Source organism: Chamaea fasciata, unplaced genomic scaffold (genome assembly GCF_029207755.1).
Source record: "Chamaea fasciata isolate MVZ Bird 193981 ecotype frontalis unplaced genomic scaffold, bChaFas1.0.hap1 SCAF_13, whole genome shotgun sequence".
Classification (NCBI taxonomy): Eukaryota; Metazoa; Chordata; class Aves; order Passeriformes; family Sylviidae; genus Chamaea; species Chamaea fasciata.
This window is the reverse complement of record NW_027094098.1, coordinates 13,428,050-13,451,848: the sequence shown is the minus strand read 5'-3', so window position 1 is coordinate 13,451,848 and position 23,799 is coordinate 13,428,050. Positions and strand designations below refer to the sequence as shown.

The following is a 23,799-nucleotide window of genomic DNA, read 5'->3' as shown; positions in this document are numbered from 1 at the left end:
ATTATAAAAGTATTTGTTTTTACCCACACAATGCTATCATCAGCCATCTCATTAATATTTATTTCCCAAAATAAATGAGAATGTTGATGTTAAGATCTCAGATACAGCTAGTAACTTTAAAAGGGGAAATATGTGAAGCCAAGAAGGTCAAGACAGAACATGAGTTGTAATAGAAAGCATTCAACCCATATGTATTTAACTCATTCTTTGCAGAAAGCTCAGTAAAATACAACAACGTTGGTGGAGAGCAACCACGATGATAATGTTAATCCAGTCACCAGAACAAAATAATGAGTGAAGTTGCCAATACATCTCTCTCTGGGATGGGAAGTTGCTGTATTTGGCACAACAAGGGAAAAAATTCTGGAAAGAGGATGAAAGGGGAATGCTTATCCCCTGCCTCATTTCCCCAAAGAGGTGAGCTGCTTACTTTCCAGGTTTATAAAAGACAAACAAAACCCAAACCAGGAAATTGAGAACTGTGGATAATCTTAAACCCTGTGCTAAGGTTGAAATCCCTTTTTCTCAGAATTCTCTTCTGTGCTCAGCACACAGGGAATTAGCACAGCCTGTCCCAGCTTTACAGTGCAGAAGCCCCACTGGACTCAACACTCACTGTCCAGGGACTGAAGAAGGAGAGGGCTGCAGATGAGTTTGAAGTGTTTCAAAAATGCTGGTGTAAAGCTCAGTGATTCCCTTGCACAGTGTCAGCACAAGGAAGCATTGGTAAGGAAAGAAAGGATCTACGTGCAAGCTCAGACCCTACAGACAGCACTGCAACTCACTAACACACTCACTAGCACACAGATTTTTCACTACCCCATGGGCCCAGCTGCAGCTTGGGTTATCCCACAGGCTGGTGAAAGGGGATAATTTCTCCTGTGCTCAGTGGTGCCCAGCTGTTTCTCATGCAGAAAGATCCTGAGAGTGAAATAACACAGCCAGACACATGGAGATGAAGCAGCTGCTCTGAGAATGTGTATCAAATGCAGTGATCTCTTCTGCTCTTATTCTCTGCACTTCAAATAAAACTAGGCTGCAGGGACAACAGGTCTCTTTCTAGTAGTCTCCACCTGTACCTTTAAGCTATACAACTTGTTCTCTGTAGCTCTGTGCCTAACAAAACCACATGTTGAACTCTCACCTTCTGCTATCACAAAGACCTGAACTAATTCCCTGCAGCACATAAGCACTGCTTTTGAGAAGGTCCAGGCTCTGCAAAACACCAGATGGAAACTATACTTATGGGCTTTTAAATATGTCAAGGATTTCCTCACAGAGATGCCAATATAAATCATTCTTCCCACCAATTTTTTTATTAATCAGAGCACACACGACAAATCCCTGTGTGGCACCACTAAGGGCTCACCCTAACAGCATAAAACCTTCCAAAATTATCACCTTGGGTTTGCCACTGGGATAACAATGCTTTTATACCTAAAATTAAAGAGATAATTGACACGGCCTTGGCAAATCAATGTGCAACAGCCGACACCTAACTTCAATACTATTTCACTGCCCCTTTTCTTCCCACTGATTCTTCCCACATTCACAACCGGGTATGGCTCAGTAACCCAGAGAAAGGAGAAAGGACTCCTGTTGTACTGCTGTCACCTTTGTGCTTTGCTTTCAGGGCTCTCTTCTTCCAGATTTTGAAGTACAGGCATATTTTGGAAGTGCAGCAAAGCCAAAGCTGCAGGCTACAGCTCTGACAGCCAAATACACTTCAGACAGTACAGAGCCCATCTAGGTCAGGTTCCCCCATCTTGGTCTCCACCATCACATTATATGGAATGGAATATATATATATATAACAGAAAATTCCATTTTCTTGAAGGTGTTTGTGTGAGGACCTGAGCAAATCATTCCCTCAAAGAACTGAGGTGGCATTTTTACCATCAAGACTGTGGAGCAGTTGTGAAGTGCCCAACCATTTCTGAAGAGCCACTGGGGACCTGGTGCCTGCTCCTTATCCACAGATGACAATCATCATCATAAGCAGAAGAAAAAGGCTTCTGCCCTCCTGACTGCAGCCAAGTGCTCCACAGGAGTTGGCTTTGCAGTGATAAATGTCACGTTTACAATGGGTTTTGCAACATGAAAGTCCATAATTTGCTTTCCAGGGACCTGTGCTTGATTATCAGGAGAGTCAGAAGCATCCACTGAAGTCTAATGAATAGAATTAACACATCATTTAAACAGGGAGTAATATGTATGCAAATGAGAAAAAGTTAAAAATAAGAGTTCAAGCCATAATTTCAGAAAACGTAGACTGCATCCTTATGAAATATGGATGTTTCAATTCACCTCATATCTTTACATCTATGTTAACTGCTTTGCATGTGAACAATAGGGCGCATCAAGCCCATTTTGATTTTTATATTTTAACTTGGACTTATAAAATGGATTATATTGAAACATGAATAATATATATGCTAATTAAAGACTGCATTTAATGATATAAAGACAAAGACCAACACAGACTAATTTCCATTTGCAAATTTCCCAATTACTACATTTTCCTTTAGGAAGCAGAAACTTTATTACCATAGTTTCAGGAAAAAGAAGACAATCTTTTCTTTGCTAAAATTATTTAAAAAATACTTTCATCTCTTTTATTCTTCAGGATTGATCTCCACAGAGATACAATTACTTTGCCTAGATAGATTCAGTATTAAATAGCACCCAAGTCAAACTATGGTGATTTGTGCATGCAAATGGTGTGCTTTAATTATTAAATTTTTTTTCTAATAAGGAATTACTGCTAATAAATATAAAGTTTATAAACCACTCCATACCATAAACATGTTCAGAATAACTGTGGCAGATATAAACCAAGTAAATGTTCTTGGTGCTTGATAAGCTGTTCATCATTCTCTCTCTTCCCCTGCAGGTCCCCAAAATTAGAACAAGGACACAGGACAATTGTACAGTTGTAGGGAGACAAGGTATTAGCAGAAAACATGACTCCAACTTCTGTCATGTGAGACCTGCAGAAAAGCTTGCTGAAAAATAAACAGATTGCAAGAAAAACTCTTTTAAGTTAAAAGGCTTGTCTCTACCTGTAAGTGAGGAAAGTGGTGAACACCAGTTCATTCGTATGAGTATGAAGCCTGCAATAATATCTAGGCCAGGAGAATCTTTTTTTTTGCTGTTGTCTAAATGTTGGTTCTGTGGATAAAGTCTGGATCCAGCCTTAACTGACCAAACCAGCATTTGCAATGTGCTCTTCTGAGCCTGCAAAGCAAACCCATTTACTCCCTGATTGAAACAGCACACTGAATGCTTCAAAAATACGGAGCTGCATGAGTGGGCAGAGACTTACCATTTTGGTACATTTATGTCCCAAGCTTTTATTAAAAAAGCAAAACAAAACCCAACAAAACAAATCAAAATATTAAGTCAGGTATGAGGACTGCCTCTTCCCAGCTTTCATTTCATGTCTGAACTACTAGTTGCTGTTACTGATGAACACTGAAATTTAGGAAACTTTTAAGACTCTGGAGAGGAAATGATCATCATTTTGAATGATGATGGTTCCTACAAAATATGAGTAATTTTACCAGCATTCACTGGAAACTTTCTGATGGTGGTTAAAAAATGGCCGTAGAGAACAAATCACTGTGCAGAAATCCATCCATTTAACTGATAATTTGATCAGAACCATAAAACAATTTTGAACCTTCTGGGAATAGAACATTTGTCATTAATAAGAACTGATTTTGCTTTTATTTATTGTTTTTTAACATTAACAATATTTTTACAATTCAAATCTGGCTTAATTCTACTACTTTATAAACGTCAATTTGTAGGGCATTTCAAAAAGGTTTTGTTCTTTCTTGGAAAAGACAGGGTTTCCAAAACATGAAACAACCCACCAATCAGGACACCCAGGCACGCCACCCACGCCTGTTTCAGCCTAAAAGTTCGAACTCAAATGAATTTTAACCTCTAAGTCAATAGAGTAAAACACATGCTGTTTATAGCAATAGAGGAACTGTTTTCTTTCAAACCAACCAACTCAGCATTCTACAATAAACTGAATGAATTCGTGTACTTGCAACATTTGTAATAGCAGCACAACGTGTTGTGCATTCCAAGGCCTTGTTTTCCCCCAAATTGCACAGGTTTTAAGAATGGTAAAATGAAGTTCACCCCTGCTTGTTATTGTTTTACTAGTTTGCTGATTCCCAGTATTTATCCAAGCAGCTAAGGTTGCTGAATTGATTTAATATTCTTACCCTATAATTTTACACTCAGACTACATCCTGCTGTGAAATAGCTGGTGCTAATGTTAGTCCAAATGCTGCCATGGGACTTAGGACAGGATAGGGCCTTTCAATGGCTATATTTTATGGTTACAAGGAGAGAGAAAAAATATAATTTATCTGGTTGCTGTGGTTAATTCACAGTTTCACAGCAGAAGTATACTGTTCCCTCAGGGTACATCTAGCTGTATTATAGGATATTTCTTTCACAGTATGTCTGAGACATTGCTCTAGCTCTGAACCTACCAGTTTATGAGAGTGAATCTACCCCAGAGGTACCTGTATACGCTTTAACTCATACTCTAACATACTAAGAATATTATAGAAAAGAAATTAACTAGCAACAGACCAATCGACAATGAGTGTGTGAATTGTTTCTTTGAGCTGAGAAGGGGAATAGAAAAATGGCACATCAATTTCTGAATAGAGCCCTCTTTTCATAAAGTGATATAATTTCACAAAAAGCATTTGTGAAATTGGCTTCTCTTTTAAAATATCGCACAGCTTTTAAAGCCATAGTTCAAAAATTTTAAAGCTGTTTAAGTTTCCTCTATGGTAACTTACAACAGACCCAGCAGATGAGTAGGAGATGCCAGTGGTACCTGGCATCCTCTACCACTGTAGTTATGAGAAAACCCACACTCCTCATGGACTATTATTTCTGAGCACTCAAAAAACTGTTTTTAATAGAGATTAATACGAATATTTTGATATTTAAAAAATATTTGTTCATACTTATGCATTGCAAACTATTAAGCCAGTAACTGCATAGATAAAATCTTGCTCTTTTTTCCCCAGACCTCACCATTACAACCACACTGGGGAAAGCATTTCCAGAGAAAAAAATATGTCTGCAATTAATCCATTTAATTAGTTCCACAGAGACAAAACAGTAAGATCGACTGCAGCTGTGCAGATCCCTCCTTGCCTGACCTCAGCTGCCCTTGCCCATTCTCCTTTGCCCTCTCTGCAGAAGAAGGTGTTTTTGGAAATGTTGGGGAAATTCTGCTACACCTCTAAACAAAGAACTGAGCAGGGGTGTCAACAGCAGTTTTCCAACTTTCTGCCAAGCCTTTTGCATAAGCTTCACCCCCTTAGGATGGCCTGGGGGCAAAGTACAGCATTAATGTCTCAGCTCTTATGGGACACATCATATAGCAAATTAAAAATAAAAATGATACTTTTTGTGTTTGGGAGTTTTCAAGGTCACCAACATGATATTTTGAATTCTAGTCTTCCACACCTGAAGCACGTATTGACGTATTGTCCTGTTATGTGACTCATGATTGCCTGCTTGACATTATCTTTCAAAATAAAGGTGATGCACATCTAGGCTCCCACTGAGTTCAGTGGCCACATCCATAAAAGTGCCTGCAGAAAGATGTTCATGCAACTGACCCACAGGCGACAGTTTTAGAGTGACAGGCAGGCCTCTAGCCTGTGATTTACAGGTCAATTTATCCCACTGTACCATCCCTCCTCTTTTCTCATGCTTCCATGTGTGCTTTAAAGCTGGCACTGCAGAACTGGAGAACAGGCCTGGAAGTGAGGGATCAGACTTCTGTGATGCTCCTCACTGGAGCTGCTTAACCGTGTCTGAAACTAGAAATGATGGAAATTCTATAGACCACCACTTTATTGTCTTTCCCATCATGAGGTTGTTTCTAATGTCCAACTGAAATTTCCCTCGTGCTGTAATTTAAGCCAAAGACCCCTCACATCCACAGCACAAGTGGGGCAGAAGATCACAGATTCCTTGCAGATCTCTTTTCATGTAGTCAAGCACTTGCTTCCCCTGTCTGCTAACTGCTCTGCCTGCCCCACCTGATGCAACAATCTTCCTTCCAGAAAAGGTGAATCACATAAAAAACCCCAGAGTCCTTTCTTATTTACACCTGGAGATACATCAGCCTGCTATAAAACTGTATTTGCTTTTTATTTACAGGACAGCTGAGAGGAGAACACTGATTCATGAAATTCAGATGAAGGCTGGCCATGTGGGGCACAGGAAGAAGCTGGCTTCAAATATTGGGCAAGAAGAAATTTGATACTGCAATTACATTACTGCTGGGAACCCATTTAAGATGATACAGGTTCCTCAGTGATGCGGACTCAAATTTATAATGGCAAAGTCTTTGTAGCTGGTAGAAGTTATTCAGAAATCACTCTGTTAACACCAGTGGGATGGCTCAGGTCTAAACCTGAAGCAAAATCTAGACAGTCCTATTTCCTTGAAATGGGACATTCCTGGGTTGGAATGTGCTTATTGATTTTGGTTCTGATGCTCTAGAATTAGAATTAAAAGTAGTATTTTCTGAGCTTTGTCAATATCCTGATAGTTCTGGAAATCACCACTGATCTGCATTTAAGCTTAGCAAATACCTGTTTCCTTTCTCAAGACAAAATATGTTGGTCTGTAAAGCAGCAGGTCTCTATTGGCCTCACCAGAAAGGAAATGGGATCTTGTAGAATTCTGTTTTGTGACAAAAAATTAAACCTAGTGTTAATTAAAAGGGAGTAAAAGTAACAGGCATATAATGAGAGACCATACCCCTTTCCACAGTCAAGCTCTTAAACAGATCATCCAGCATGCTTAAAAAGCAACTTTCCATCTGCAAATCTGTCTCTCTCTCTTTTTTGTCTAATGAGCCTGAGTTAGTCTGTTCAAAAGCCCAAATGGGCATCTCGGGGCCAATTCAACAGCAAGGGGTCTGTTACTATAACAACTGACAACTCCCAGGATTTCTGAAAGGCCCCAAAGCAGCCATTTGGGAAATGGCTATGGAACAAGAAGTTGGGGAGGGATGGTTGCAGGTGCAGGTCATGGGCTCCTCAGCCTCAGCCCTTCCCACATGGAGCCATCCCCGTGTCCCACCAGCCCTGGGACCAGCTGAGCTCAGCTCCCCTGCAGGAGGAGACAATAAAACCCCCTGAGCCAACACCGTGAAGTGCGGCACCAGCACCAAACTCAAGTTTGGTCTTGGGCTTTATCTGTGGGCTCTGCCCCTTGCCCCAGGCTGTGTCCTGCTAGATGAATGAGCAGAGATGCTGCCAGAGAAGTTTTCATATTGATTTTTCTCATAAAGGAAGAATGATGAGCACTGAAAGTATGGTACCAACAGCCAGAACAAGCAAGCAGCAGCTGTCGTGAACATCCGGCTTGCAAGTGAGGGCCTGACATTGGCAGAGAGGATGAGGTCGGGTCCCAGAGTGGGGGAAGAGAGAGCTGATCACAGGCCTGCTCCCTTTTAATGAAAATGAGCAATTTTGAGATACTGAGCACAGATGGACCTAAGATTCAGTACCTTTACCTCTGGCACTGGCAAAATCACACACAACCTGGATCTTCTGCAATAAGAGCTGAAGTGCTTTTCCTGCACTGCCTGGATTGAGAGCAGGAGATCAGACGACTCTAAATCAGGCTAGGCTGCCTCCCATTTACCAAGCAGTGATCTGCCCCGTCCCCATTTCACATCATATGAGCCTAGATGTGGCCATTCCCAGAGGAAAACAAAGGCATGCCTTGTTCAGTGTGAGCACGGCACAGCTGGGCACTAAAAAAGGAGATGGAACTGCGAGAAGTTTCAGGTATGCCACTCACCTCCACGTTTTCCCTCGTCTCCCTGGGGAGTTGGCTGTCTCCAGGGAGAAGGGAAGTCTCTTCCCCTTCTCAATTCTCCTCAGTGCCTGTGGTGACACAAGCTCTGGGGCACTGCCATCCCCAACATGAGCACAAGCACCTGGATGTGGTCCTCAGGCATTGCTGAGGACAATGTTGGAGCGAGCATCCCCATCCATCCTTCTCAATCCTGCCCTGTGCTGCTCCTTCAGTTATGCTGGTACAGCTCTGTCCTGTTACTACATGAACCAGACTAAGCTAATCTGGTTTAAATCAGGACATGAAAACTCTCATTTTTTTAAAAAGATTTTTTTTTTAAACATGGATTATTTCGCAATCCATCTCCTCACATGGTTGTACAAACATTTGCAATGGGATCACAGAGGGCAGAACAAGGGCAGGAACAGAGGACCCTGCCTGAACTGCTGCTGCTGAATTAAATACTCATGCAACTGCATCTGAGGCATTCTTAAAATTAACACCCAGGGTCTCAGAAAGTGTTACCACTCAACATCCTCCATGGGTGAGAAAATGAGAAGAATCACAAACATTTTAGAGTAAGATGAAAGAAGCTTTTATCATTGTAAGCAAACAATTTTACAATGGTCTGTAAATTTGCAATGTTCCTTTTCCAATCAGTACAGTAGATGAACAACACATTGTGTACTCATAAAATAAAACCTAGAGATAGGTTCAGATAACAATTTCAGCACTTTTTACAACCTGGTACAGACAGAAATTATTTTTTTTTCTCCCAATTAAGTTTCAATGCTCTCTTAGCTAAGCAGCTGTGCAAGCTCCCTAGAATTTAACACCAAGAGGTAGTTTTCTGAGGCATGGTTATTAGACATGGTAAATATGAGGGTTCTTTATGTTTCACCTTTTGTTGCTATATTACAAGTTGATATACAAATGCAGCTGACCAACCTTATTCACTGCTATTTCACCAGTGTCAGAACTCAGATGCTGAAATATTGAACACCTGAGTTTGCTCCCAGTGAGATCTTTGCCACTGAGTTCAACAACAATACTCTCAACCCGTAAGTGACTTGGCCTGAGGTCCCACAGAAATCAATGACCAAGTCAGAAAAAAAGAACACATCTCCTGGTGCTCAGTGTAATTTCTCCTGCACAGAAAGGCACTGCCAGAGAAGTACAAGGCTCTGTCACAGGACTTGTCCCAATGATTCTGTTCAATTTGACAGGATGCTTAACAAAAACCTAAGAAAACTCTCTCTACTAAATTCTATAGGGTTTTGCCTAAGGAAAATTAAAGACATCTTTTTCCCAAGCTGTCTCATATACACACACAGCCATAAAACAAGCAACGCAAGCTTGCTTGCTCTTTGAAAGGCAGCAGCTGCGTTGTTCCAAAAATCCCCCCTGAAAGTAAACATATTAGCACTGTATAAACAGCTTGATTTAATAAGAAATGCAGTACAATATTCCCACTTTGTCTTTGGGATCACAATGTTGATGGTGGCAATAATTCAAGGTGAATTATGGTATCTGCTCAAAAGAAAGAAAAAGAAAACTCTCCAGCTATAGTCGTGAATGAATTTCTTCCTCTTAGCTGAAAATGAGAAATGGCTATAATTTAGTTCCCATTTAAAAGTTGCTGTTGGCTAAACTCTAAAATCTTAATTGCTTCTTAATATTCTCTGCTTATTTTTTCCCTTTGAAACCACAGTCTATAGGACTGTAGTGTTTAGATTAAAAATCAAAATGAAAAACAAACAGTGGAAGGTTACCACACTCTCCTGAAATATGTTATTTTCCCCCCAAATGACAGAATTTACTGTGTATGAAAACATTTCAGTTGATTTCCTGACTCTGGTCACCCTCCTGCACCTGTGTGAAGATGAAAGTGACACTGATCCTAGGTTTACCCCTAAGTGTCAATACTCAGGACTAGTTCAATTTGCTACAGAATATAGTGGAAGTTCTAGAAAAGACATGTTTCAAGCCATATTACAACTCAGCATACTATAGGAACTCATCTTGTTGCAAAAAAAAATTGAAGTCACACTCAATCCCTAAATAGTTTGGAGGTCACTACCAAACACACCCTGCAGTTCTCGGAGCTTGTAGCAAAGGCTGTGAGAGTAACAGTGGCAGAGACTGCAGACAATCCAAGTCAGATTTTAAACTGACCTTGAAGATCTGCAGATGGATCTCATGATACTAAGTCTGGGTATAAAATCACAGATGCAAAACAAATGCCCAGAAATGCAAAAATAATGTGTTTGGGAAACAGCACCTTACGACACCCACGTTTTAATGGGCTCTAGACGAGCTAGCAGTGCTCCAGTGAAGGTCCTAAAATCCCAGTGTAGTTTTCAGAAATACTCGGTTGTTGTCCCTAGAGCAGACAATTTCAGCACCCAGTATGAAAGGAAAGAAAGCAGAAAAAGAAGCACCATTGTGCCACTGCCAAAGTGAATGGTGAATCCATATGGTGAGTAAAACAAGGGTCTGGTCTCCTCACCTCTTCTCTCTGCTAAGACTCAAATTCTCAACTTGATGCTAAAAGAAATCAATTTAAGCACTAGAGGTCCTGGGAGCAACAGTCCCCTTCATCATGCCCATGACAGCTCAAGGATCAGCCAGGCCAGCTTTTCCCCAAGAGGAATCAAAGATGCACAGAAGCAAACAGAAACTACAGTATCATTGTCCCTCCTGCCCAGGGAGCCCAACTACCAAGAGGTGCCAGTGGATGTCATGGCTCGTGGTCACCCTGTGATTGTGCTCTCCTCGTTTTTCTGGGATAAAAGGCAGCACAATTTTGCAGCTTCATTATGGTGACCTAGTTTATCTTCCACTCTACCAATGTAAAATCACACAGGCCTCTTTGTGCAGCAGTGCCATTTAAAGCACTGAATCCAGGAAACTTTAGTAGAAAGGTAATTCAGAGCTCTGCCTGCCTGCAAGTTCCCATCCCTTTTCATTACTGAGATGGCCACCACACAAAAAAGACGGAAGTGACCCTTTCTCTTCAATATTAGTCATATTCTTTCACCATTTGTCCAGGATCCACATGAAAAAGGAACTGAGAACAGCAAATTACCTCTGCAAATAAGCGAGTCTTGTTCAGAAATGGCACAGATCATTTCCAAATATATTCAGTTACGAGGAGTCTCTAAAACACAGTATGGAAGCTCAACAGATGGAAAAAGGAAATCTTCATCAAACAATGACAGTCTCCTTTTCAAATAAAGGGAACAGAAAATGAAGCTTTCTTACAACAAGTCCTCCTCACAAAACTTATTGCTTTGCTGTATCGTGGAATGAGTCACAAAGAGACCAAACAAAGTTAATGCTTTGCCAAACCTTCCCAAGCAACTTCCCAAGCAACTTCCCTTATTTCGGTCCCTGGATAATAGGGCACCAATGAGATGGAAACAAGCAGAAGGCTTCTCTGCGCTCCATTGTTCCACTTATGTCACCTCCAGTCTCAAATCATCTAAATCCACAAATGCTCAAAATTGCAAAAGCAAAAATAAAATTTGTTTTACCCTCACATTGCATTGCCAAGGGCAACTATGCCTCTTCTGCTTCCTCTAGTTATCTGGGTTTTGATTTTTAATTTTTTTAACACCAAAACTAAGTACTGCTGTGCAAGGATCGACCTCTTGGTCCAGCACGCCTGTCCCCTTGAGGGTTTTATCCTTTCATCACAAGTGTTTCTCTGCTGTGCACTTCAATACCATGTTTCCTCTTCTGAAATATCCGTCTCAAAATCGTTTTCATGCCATTTGCTTTGATGGTGTTATTCAGCAAATTATTCCATATGTTGCCCATTACATCTTAAGCTAAGTATTTTTTCCTGAAAATCCACATTACTGCTCCTTTCAAACTTCTGAATTAGAGTCTGCAGTGCTTCAGCATCTCTGTTTTCCTTACTTTAAAACACTCACAGAGATAAACATTTTATTTTTTCCCTGAGGAAAGGCAATCACACTGGAAATGAAATGCTGTGCTGCTGCTTCAGTGACATGGTCTGCACAATGTGAAATGTTACTGGGATGATTTGCGTTCTAGTTGCTTGTTGATTTGTCCTAAAACACGTGTATTTTTAATACACTCTCTGTATTTGTTAAAAATCCTCAGAACCAGACACAGATTATTTGAAGGTAGTACATATGTCCTCTTGAATTTGTTCCTCTATTTCTTGCTTCATATTTATCAAAAAACTTTGACTGCTACATGACATAATATCCATGTCTATATTAATTTTTCATCTCCACCAATATCTTAAATATCTTTTCAGGGATGGTATTATTACTCTTTGCGCAAATTAAACACAAATTTTACAATTATTTCTCTTGCTCCACTAGTAAAATTGCAAAGAAATGGAAATGTTTTGCAAACAAGGATAGATTCCAACACTCTTCTAGATAATAGCTGTTAGCACTGAATTTCAAAACCTTTCCTCCTCAGAAGAGCATTTTGTATCAACAGTAGATAAATACTACTAATCCTTCATCCCAGTGTTTTGAGATATACCATATCCTTCCAGGACTTGCCTGGTGTGAATTTGACCAATTTTAGTACTTCAAATAAAGAAGACATATATTGAAAAACAGGACAACACAATGGGATCTTTGGAACATTTCCTCATCCAGCTTTTGTGCATACACCACTGCAATTTTATTATTCACCATCTTACTGCAATGATGTTAATTACTTACAAATGTTAATAGAAATTCTTTTCACAAGACTATTGCCATCTACTTATTAATTCTTTCTAATGTTCTCAGCCTCCACAATTGGGCCAACTAATTGTTAGCAAAATGGGTGTACTGAAAAATAGCTTGGTACTGCAAATATAATGATCAATGGGCTGGTATTTTTCATCAAAGCTACTTTCCTCCATCCCATCTAATCAGATTTTTAAATAATTCCTAAATACCTTGTATGTGGCTTTTCCCTGGTTAATGTTAACTACCAGACAAATGAGGTGCCTCTGGGTTCTGATTTTGACACAAGGAGGTGCTACAGGTTTTAGTTTACTCTAAATCAAATGGAGAGGGGTTTGTTGATGCTAATCCTGGTCTCTACCACTGAACCAATGCCCACTGGTGTGAATGACAGTGTCTCTTTGTAAGAGGCAATCTTCACTTTCAAAACCTTGCAGGCTGCACTTCCGAACTCTTCACCAATGCTAAACAGCATTGCTGTGGAATGTGAAAGAAGCTTATCCCACTTTCTTGAAGTACAGTCAAGGAAGGAGAGAACTGCATAAGATTACACAGGAGGTTTGTGGCAAAGACACCCATGAAACCAAGGCCAGTCCAGCTGGGATTTTCTCCCACAACCACCTTTCCTGAAGGCCAAGACAAAGATAATTTTTTATAGCTACTTCAGAGGGACTAATTGTGAAAATATTTGTCACCTTTACAGCTGGCTCTACCATTAGTAGACCTCTACCAAGCTAATTTTCACTAACACAAAAATCAGTATTCAAGACAGCTGAATAGTTAACCAACAAAACTGTCCTAGCACCCAGGGAACTATCTAATGCATCTATCACTGTAACCTGTATTAAAATAAAAAAACCACAGGACCTAAAAACACTACCTGAAATGTGTTTCAAATCCTAATTAGTTTCCTTCGACAAGGAAACAGGCTCACCTCCAGTAGACAAGCACAGCGATGAGAAGAATGAGGCACACGAAGGTCAGTGCTGAGACCACAATGAGTGGGATGATCCATTCCATTTTACCAGGAGAAGGTCTCGTGGCCATGCTGGAGCTGTTCTTGCCAGCTGTGTGTTAAAACACATAACAAAACCAATTACTGGATGGAAAAAAGAATTACTGTGTGGAAAAATGTGTAAACAAAACAAATAGCTTATCCCTTTTACATGCTATGAGTAAACAGAGCAGAGATCCTCTAACTGCAAGGTGGGACTCCATTTGTCTTCAGTCTGAGACATGAGAGCACAGAAGTATGGTGTTTACTGCCACATATGGCTAGGATTTCACTACTGCTTGTAATTATGGTCTCATAGACACTTTTAGGACTCTTTCATGCAAGCACCTATTATCAGATGTGGAGTACCCACTGAGCCAGTGCTGTGCTCCATCATCAGTGCTTGCAGATAAATGAATGTACTCCGTTTCTCAACAGTGCAGGACAGCCCTGTTTGCAAAGCTCTGTGTAATACTTTGCTTTAGAAATAAATTTCTTGGTAACTATCTTAAAATAAAAAATCCTCAACATGTTGGGTGTCATGTCACATCATTTGCAGAATTGTCACAATCTGGTGGGTTACTGCATACGAAAGCACTTTTTAGCATATGGATTGTCAAGATGGGTGGATGAATGAATGGATAGGATGTGTTGTAACTGACAGAAGAAATCATTATGCCACAGCTTTTGAACAAAATTAAAGTTCGTCAATACCCTGAGATCTGGCTGAGTTAACTCCACTTCACTTTTTGCATGACATCTCACTAAAATGATTGTATCATATATAAGATGAATATCTAGAAGTTCTGCAAGTACTGGAGCCACTGAGCATAGACATTGCACCAATGTATTTCAAAAGACATCTAATTTGTGCAAATTCATGTCGACTTGAGGAATAAATTGGTTTAGACAGGATGATAAAAGAAAAATGCAGAAGCAGATTCCATATCTTATTCATGTTTCCTAACAAACAGGCAGTGGTTGATCAATACCTGTCAACAGGACATAATGGGAAAGGATTAGCACAGACAGTTTCAGATTTCAAGGACTGAAACATGCACACTTGACTTCTACTTTTAAGCCTGTTTGAGTCTTTCCTTACCAACATGCTTCCTTGCCCTCATTCAGTATTGTATTATCGTATCTTCCGAAACTGCTGCAAATCCTACCAGAAGAACATAATTGCCTTTTCACCATAGGCAGGCAAAACACAGATAATTGGAAGTCACCAGATGTCACATAATATGAAGTCATACTCTATTTTAATAGCATTTAGATTATACTCCTCCGTAGGCAGGAGTAAAATTCAACTAACGTGGAAGTAAAGGTTAATTGTAAATGCTTTTGCCTGACTGCTGAAAACAGAGCAAGGCTGCAGGCTGCTGCAAGCCCAGCAAGAAATCTTCCTAGTTTTGAGAACTAGGCTGATAGAGGTAATGCCCTTTAGCAAGCAGCCTAAATGACATGCTAATCAGAAGGATGTTTGGGGGAAGTGAACGTGCACTTTGATTGAACATCTTTGAATTCCTTGACTAGCAAAGAATAAGGAAAAGAGCAACCCTCAAATTAGAGCAAAGGCTTATTCTCTGTATTTGCCAAACTTATGAAATGCTAAGTCTTGAGGCATCAGTTATTACCAGTGCATTTCAAATCATTTAAGAGCATGAAAAAAGTAAGCCTGTGAGGTGCTACTAATCAGAATAGTAAAAGGGACAAAGCAAAAAAAACTACGTGATGTAATAAAACTTTGTAGGAGAGTCAAATAGTCACACCACCTTATATCCATTAGGGTGTTGCCTCAGTTCTCTCCAATGACAGTATTATGTTTAGTTTCACCTCCACATCTTTCAACACAAAACCATATGTTTCTGTTTGCATGGGAAGAAAATTCAATTCCATTGTAAGCACAGCATGGGCTGGAGTCCCAATGCAAACTATTAAATTCTGCAGTGCTCACGATGCTCCTCTTAGTCTAGTGTGGAGAACTCACTTATCTGCCCCTGCCAACTCCCTGTGCCACAAATGTGAGGACAAGGAAGTGCTCAGTATGCTGAGTGCCAGAATAGCAATTGCCATTCCCTAATACTGATGGCTGGCCCTGAAATTCCAGTTGGGAATGCCCAAGCAATGATGTGCTTCAGAAGAAAAGATACAGTTCTTGTACTGGCTTTGAAGAGGTCTGAGGTGTTTTCCACTGTTTAAGTAACGTGTTGTGAGAGCTTAAACAAACCAGTGCCAACCAAAATTGTACAAGAATGGCAGCTGGGGCCAGAGGTAGAGCACTGCAGCTGGAGAGCTGGTGTCTGTCTTGAGTGTCATGGCAGAACAGCCTAAGAAAAGCCAGAGTGCTGGATAACTTGGAAAAAGATGAAATGAAAACACACACACAAGAAGACAGATCTGGGCCTCTACGGTTTCCTGTTCTCCCATATAACAAAATAGTGTGAAATAAAAAAAATAGTCACCATTTCATTCTTTTCCAAAGCAAGAAGTCAAGCCTAGTCAAGCCCTGGTAGTGTCAACAGCATATCCTTGTAACAGTGCCCACCATAAGCTGTACTTGGCAGGGGATGGGGGAAGCTTAAAAAACGGACTAGGAAACTCCATTTTTGCTAAGAAATGTAAACAGTTTCCAGTGGCATATGCCTTCGTCGAATTAATTCAGTTTGCCTTTTACTGGCTTGGAATTCATCCCAGTAGGAAGGAATAAAAATTATTACAGCATATCTGTTTCAGGAGGTCCCACATGATACAAGCCCTGGCACTAGTAAATCTACTCCTGTGTCTGGAAAAGTCCCTATCTTCTGTGAACCACCCATTCAGCAGTTCCACCCAGGCACTGGATGGATGAGCCCTGACACAGGGAGTATTGGATGGCATTATTGGATGGCATCAAGCAGCCAGGGAGGCTCTGGCAGTGCATTCTTGTGCAAAGGTCAAGGTAAGAAAGAGGCATTCTACAGTTTGTGAAATGTGCTTTTTTTCCCTGTGTATTCTTGGAAATTGGTTCCTGAGAAAAGAAACATGTTTATTTCCCTTAAGTAACACTGCTTGCTATAATAAGCAACCATAGCTGTACTATATAACCTATCTACTTTCATCATTCTTGCCATTGCACACACTGCCAGGACAAAGTTCTGTTTGTTGTACCATTTCAGATGCCATTTTAAAAGAAAAGCCCTGGTGCTGAACTGCCTCAGACCACACGGTCTCCTAAGAGAAAGTCAGCTTGCTCATCCTTCCCTTGAGTAAATGAAGTTATGAACTTACACGAAGGTATTAATGAATTCTGGACAACAATATTTGCCATAATATTAAATGACAAAAAGGCAAACCCGTGTTTCTTAAAGAAGTATTACCTTTGATACAAGCTTGTGTCATGGTGCAGCTGTTACCCCCTATTTCTTCAAGGCACTCCTGCAGTAGTCACAGCCTGTGCACTACTAAGCATGGCTTTTCACTGCTTTGTAACAGATGCCAATCATATTTAATCCCATATCTGATATTCATAGTTTGCAGGCATTAAATAATTCAGTTCTTTCATTTTCAAGCCATTCTGCTGTTTGCTCCTGTAAGTTGCCATATACACCTCTGAAGATATTTAAAAGCTGTCTGGACACAAGCCTGATTAAATTGCTATAGGGAACCCTTCTAGAGGAAGGAGACTGGACTCACTGACTCCAGTGATCCTTCCCAACTTTATACACTCCGTGATTCTGTGTGAAAATGGCTGAAGTGCCACATGAAAACACAGCTTAATAATCCTTGCTGCAGATGGAGAAGAATTACACAGATGTTTAATTATGCTAATGAGGTTATCCCTAAAAGGCTTTTGTAACCTCAGACCTGGCAAAGACTGCTCTAAAATCCAATATTCAGTCTTTGTTAAAAGCACAGATCAGGCTTGAAATTCAACCCTGCACATCACGATCTCTCTGTCTCTACAAAGCCCGCTCATGGGAGGAACTCAGCAGAGGTGGGTGAACACTGAGGGATGGGAGGACCTGGCTGAAATCTGGATGAGGAGTCAAACCCATCTCTCTGCCCTCAGTCCCAGCTGACCCCTCAGGCTTTTGCCCCAACCCCAGAGCTATTACTTTGCTACAACAGTCCAGTTGTTAACTCCAGTAAAAAACAAAGGACCTGTTTAATTTTCTGGCACAATCAAACAAAATTCTGTGGGATAGTATCCACTTTAGCCTGATTAAACTGAATCCTCCTAGGTTTCATCTTTTCCCCTTTGCTTCTTTTCTCTTTTTTCCTCCCTCTTTTGTGAGAGTATAATTTTAATTGCTGTTTTTCTGATTTTCAGGTTTCAGAGTCACAGACAATGCTGAGCAGCTGTGTGTGTAACAGTTGCAGATCAAAAGTACAATTAGTCTAATGTGGCACCAAAACAGAGAAAAGGATGATCAGGAAAATGAAAGAGGAGAATGCAAGCAAGCATTCGGTGACAGAAGACAATCATTAGCATTGGCCAATACCACAGGCAAAAAGAGGCCAATGCCATTTGGAATGTAATGACACGGCCTCAGGAGAGGTGTGTGTGTGTGTACATGAGAAATAAGCACTAAAAGAAAATGAGCCTTGCTGTACTAATTGGCCTCGCACTTTCCCTGTAATTTCTCATGAGTTCCCTGTTCTCCTGTAATCATGCACACTCATGAGTACTTCCCCATTCAGTTATCTCCTTACAACTGCTAATTTGATGCTGTATAATTAATTTTACAAATGTACATTGTTACAAAACAATTTTCTACTCTTTAAAATGATTAAACTTTCTACTCACAAAAAAAATTTTGAAACCTTGACAGCTTTTTAAAACCTGCTTTTAAAAGATGCAAAAGAGAAAAGATGCCAGGGGAAAAGATGCATCCAAAAATGTTTCTGCCCTCACACTGGGACAGAGTAAACGGCAGAGATGCTTTCTGCTCACTTTGGAAGTGGCCTTAACAGAGTCTTAGCTGTCCTGATGCTCACGAATCCTTTCAGACATTTCTGGCAATGCCCACTTGGCTTTACTTGTCTTGATTTCAGGCTTAACTTGTTATGGAAAACCTTTAAGGCCCTTTCTCACAGGAAGAGGTCTTGCTATGGCTGGAGTTTCACTGAACTCAACTGCTGCCATGAGTTAGGTCAGGTCTGTCTGTATGAATTGCAAATTTCCATGTTACTGGGGAAAACAATGAAGCTGAAGCAACTAGTCTCAGCCTTTGTGCTAGTCTAATTCACCAGCCTGTGTCTTTGGTAACCTAGATCCAGCCTGGAGGAAAGCTCCTGCATGCCCAAGTGTCTTCTCACAGGGGTAGCACTCCCAAGAGGCCTCCTTCCTAACACAAAGGTGTTTTAGGGCAAGTGGCATGTTGAAAGCTGCCTGACAGGCCTCTCACATCATATTCAGTGGGAGCACTGACCTTTGAGGATTTCCAGCTGGGCAGTAAGAAAAACAGCAGTGTATTTAAAAAAAAAAAAACAACAAACAAAAAAACCCCAGCACAACCTGTTGCAAATTTCTCACCTTCTGCATTGTTAATCTGATCCCTAAAAGAACAGTTATGATTCAAAGCATTACAGACTGGTCAGCACTTCTGTAACAAATGTTAATAAAGATTGGATTTAGCTTTGTTTTTAAAATTGGTTCTGAGCTATAACTGAATGTACAATATCTGCATTTTTGTGTTTATCAATGTAGGGAAAAAATAAATATGTAAGGCTTTTTCACACTACTCTAGAGCAGCTTTGATGGAAAAAGAACATTATAAAACACTCTACAGATTAGCAAAACAAACAATAGTAGTAACCCTTCTCCCCCCCCCAAAAAAAAACCAATAAACAAAAAAAGTGCACTATCTCATAAATGCTGTGGTAATACACATAATCACTCAAATAAACTTGTCTAATAAATAAATCAATCTAAAAGCTAAAGAAATAAAGCCTAAAACAAATCCACATGCATGTACTCCATTTGCTTCCTGCAGTTTTCCTCACCAGTGCCCGGAGCTCCCCAAGCAGGAACACGTGTGGACATTCCTCACGGCGCATTGGGAGCACCATGAGGGACCAGCACAGCAAACCCCGACCACAGCAGCCTTGCTGCACATGCACATCACCTGGGCAGGCTTCCAAGAGCTTGCATTTGCTGTGCACACACTGTGGAGCTGCTGCACACATCCAGAGTTGGAGTGTACAGGAGCACTGGCAATTCTCACCAGGACAAATAGAAAATATGCTAACTCTGCCTGGTTAAGTGGTTTTTTTTTTTCCTCACAGAAAAAACCAGAAGGTAATCCTAGTGCAGAAGGTGCCTTGTTTTGGAAGATCAGAGCATGTAGGTTTTGTGTTGAGAAATAAACCAGCAATTATCCTTGATTTGGGGGAATATCTCAAAGCTCAGTCAGGGAGAATCCTGCAGATAAACTAAATTAGCTAGAAGCACATATACCAAACTTCCTATGAAATGCCAGTTCAGCACAGCAGCCGCTCTTCCAAATTAATTTCACAGCTATAGTTCATTGCATTCCCCTCCCTTTTTCTTTTCAGCAAAGTCCTTGATGTAGCATGTTGGGAGTTAAAAATTTTGCAGATTTTCTCTTCCAATAAGCTACAAGGATCATGAATCTGTCCCAATAAAAGGATATTCCTTTCCACTACGCTCCCCTCAGTACCAATCTGTGGGGTTGGGTTCTGTGACAACCTGCCAATCAGATGTAGCCAGACACCACAAAAATGCTGCATCTACTGGAAATCAGTAAGGAGTTTGGACTGTGTTGTTTTCCAACACTTACGCTGGTGAAATCAGTTTCCCCACAGATCACTCACCTGGGTTAATGGTGATGAATTTGTTATCTGAGGGATGTTCCTCTGGAAACCTGTCCACCTTTGGAGGTTTTCTTGTTGTCTCTGGTCGTCTTGGGATCTTGCCCAGGTACAGTTCGTCGGTGAACGCTGGTGGCACTTGGGTGGAAGGGAGCAGCTGGGGCTGAGTGTCGGCTTCGGCAAAGCTCTCCTCCTCGGCACTTCCAGCCGTGGGGGCAACGTTTTGGTTTGGCACTTCTCCCGGTAGGGTTTGATTTCCTTCTTCCTCAGCAGTCCTGTTGGGGGAAGCCACGGCCACGCTGGGCTCTGTGCTATTGCGTGCCTCTGAGGCTGCCGTCGCCCTGCTTTTCTCCTTCTTTTCAGCATCCTTCTCTTCCTCTTCCTCGTGCTCCCGCTCCCCGTCCTCGCTTTCACTCTTCTCATCCTTCTCCCCCTCCTCGGCGCCCTCGCCGTCCTTGGTCAGTGCCGCGTCCCGCTCCGGCCCTGGGGAGGCGGCGGCGGCCTCGGTGGTCACCACGGCCCGGCCGGCCTGTTTGCTGGGGGCGGCGGCCGCGGGCAGCCGGGTGGGCCACACGCTGCTGGGGAAGGAGGAGATGCCCCCACCGCTGAAGCCCAGCCCTGCCAGCAAGGTGCTGGTCACCACGGAGGCCACGGTGGCCTGGCTGCCACTGGAGGAAGGGCCCATGCCTGTGGCCATGGACACGAAGGAGAAGGGGAGCCCCGAGGAGGTCCAGGTAGAGGAGCCGGAGCTGATGGGAGCCATGTCTGCTGAGGAGGCAGGAGATGCTGTGGGCTTGAGGAGATCACCGGCAGCAGAGGGGAAGAAAACACAGCAGAGAGCATCAGCGGGGGCCCGGCATACCACCTGGGGTCATCATCTTGCTTTTCCCTCCCTTTTCACACACATGCTATTCTCCTAAAACCAGAGACTCAACACCAGCTGGATAAAAGGCTGAGCCAGGACAGAACACGCCACAGAGCTACCAGAAAATCACAGAGAGGAAACCTCCCTGCCTTCATCACATCATCACTAAAACCCTCTTTATCCTTATCTTTATTTTACATTGGGACCTTCTCCACCCACATCACTACCGACTTGTGAGTAACATTTCCTCTTGGGGTGAGAAGAATGTAAAGGAGTTTAATGAGTTCAGCTGCATTACTCACAGTGCTTTCATCCTCAGAATACAGGAGTTTAAAAATACAGTGTTACATAAGGGCTGTCCCAAAATAATGGCTGCCAGCGTGAGCATCCCTGGCTGGTGGGTCTGCTCTGACAAGGAACTCTGGCTCTTCCTACGCACATTGTGAGGGCCTCAAAGGATACTATTTTTATTTCCTTAATTTACCCATCAGGATTATTCTCCTAAGGACTCGTGTTGCTATGAGGCATTGCTCTTGTTACAAAAGAACTGCAGCATGGCCAGCTGGACACTCCTAAAGGACTTGGAGAGCATCAGGAGCCCCTCAGCAAGCCACCACCACATCTGCCAGGACTTCCAGGCTGTGACACCCATGTATAGACTCGGTTTTCCACATCCACAGGACTCTCCCTGGCCATCACCAGCAAAGGAAAGGCAGGACTGGCACTCCCTGCCTCACTGAGAGAATGAGGTAATGAACTATGGAGTTTGCATCCTCTGCACCCTGCCAATATCAATGTCAACTCACTGCACGCATGCGGGTCTCTGCACACGTGTGTGTGTTCTGCTGTAAATAAAACCCCTCAGTACACACATAAAGAACTTAACCTTAGTCTGTTCATAAAGAACTAGTCCTGAATTACACGCGGAAAAAGGGACCGAAGTGAATTGTCTAAAGACAAGGAATAAATCTGTGGAAGAGCAGAGTCAGTGGTTCCTCTGGACAACCTGACCATTCTCTCTCTAAATTACTGAAAAATGTCTCACATTACTGAATTCATCAGCAGAAGGACCATTAGGTGGAAAGGTACACACCAGATCAGAACAAAAAAGGGTTAAAAAGGTGCTGCTGAACATTGGAAAAAATGAAAAATGTTTATTTTGCAAACCGAAATTTATAACAATATTTCCGCATCCTCACATTATTTTTGACCAGCTGCAATCACAGAGCACCTGAGATCTCAGATGCAAACCTGTGCTTTAGAGATTTCAAGTCAAAACTTTAAATAAGCATCTAAACTTTCAGATACTTATCAATCTCAATCCCTAAGGCACTGTGAGATTTGCTCTTTGCAGGCATGAACAGTCTCAAAGCTGGACTGAGTATTAAAATTTGACAGCAGATTTCATATATCTAGAAAACATCTATACATCATTAAACAAACATTAATAATTCAAATGCATGCTTTGTATATGTTATTTCTTACTAGAGAGTATATCAAACTGGATCAGAATAAAACCAGAAGCAATGTACTTAGAGTAAATTCAATAGTATGAATCCAGCCCATAAATTTGACTCTACAACACAATACACTGGATGCCAAGAAATTTAGGTTATGGATAGTTAATATTAAATAAACTAATAAGATGCTTTCAAAACTGAAACAGTGTATTCCACTTTTACTGTAAATGTACCAACATTTCTGAATCTGGAATACAAAACTTGGCCTCAGTGACTTGTTACAGTCTCACCTGAATTAAAATAAAACAGACATTGTTCAAGTTTTGTTCACACAGTAACAGGTATCCTTAAAGCACTGGAAGAGCAAAGATGCTGTGTATGAGGCCTTATTTCTGTTGCATATACTTCTTCTCATACAGTTAATAAAAGAAATTAAAATTTATTTCCACAGTCATCTGTGGAAATAAAGATTTTACAAATCCCCTCTAAATGGGTCGAATACAGATTGAGGAAAAGTTTTTAACATTCGATTTTTAGTGGTCAAAGCCTCTCAGAGCATGAAGCTAGAAAACCATTTCATATTGGAGCTGTATTTTATGCTATAAACCCTTCTGCGACAGGTCTGGACACCCCTTCCCCAGGAAGGCTGGGTCCTGCTGCAGATTTCCAACATCGTGCTGCCACCTGGTGGGAAATGTCCCCAAATCCCCGCTCCCTAAATCCATGACTTACCACTCCTGTCTTCACAATTCGGGTCCCCTCGAAAATTCGAGTGGTGTTAGCTGGGGAGGGAAGAAAAGCAGCACGTCAGGGCAGGGGAGGAGGCAGAGGAACAACTGCTCAACATGTGCCTACAGAATACAGTACAGGTCTCAGTCTGGAGCAAAGGCTACTCAGCTCTTGGGGCATTACTCACCTCACTCTGCACTTGCGTCTAAACAGTCTTGCTTGTCTTTAATAACTCAGGCCTGGCAATGCTGACTTTCTGACAGAAAACAAATTCTCTCCTTCAACCCCAAGCTGGATGAAACATCCTGACTTACACAGGAAGCAAGAGTAGCTTGATGATAATAGCTT

General features: G+C 41.5%; 1 protein-coding gene across 3 annotated transcripts in view; it reads right to left on the bottom strand.

Moving 5' to 3' along the window:
- Window positions 1–23,799, bottom strand: part of PTPRG (protein tyrosine phosphatase receptor type G) — a 391,196-nt gene that overhangs the window by 51,762 nt on the left and 315,635 nt on the right. For all 3 annotated transcript variants that reach the window (XM_066195198.1, XM_066195199.1, XM_066195200.1), the window contains 3 exons: window positions 23,455–23,504; window positions 20,401–21,190; window positions 13,522–13,654 (listed from right to left, as the gene is read on the bottom strand). In XM_066195198.1, coding sequence (XP_066051295.1) covers window positions 13,522–13,654; window positions 20,401–21,190; window positions 23,455–23,504 — 973 coding nt within the window. The remainder of the gene's footprint in view (window positions 1–13,521; window positions 13,655–20,400; window positions 21,191–23,454; window positions 23,505–23,799) is intronic.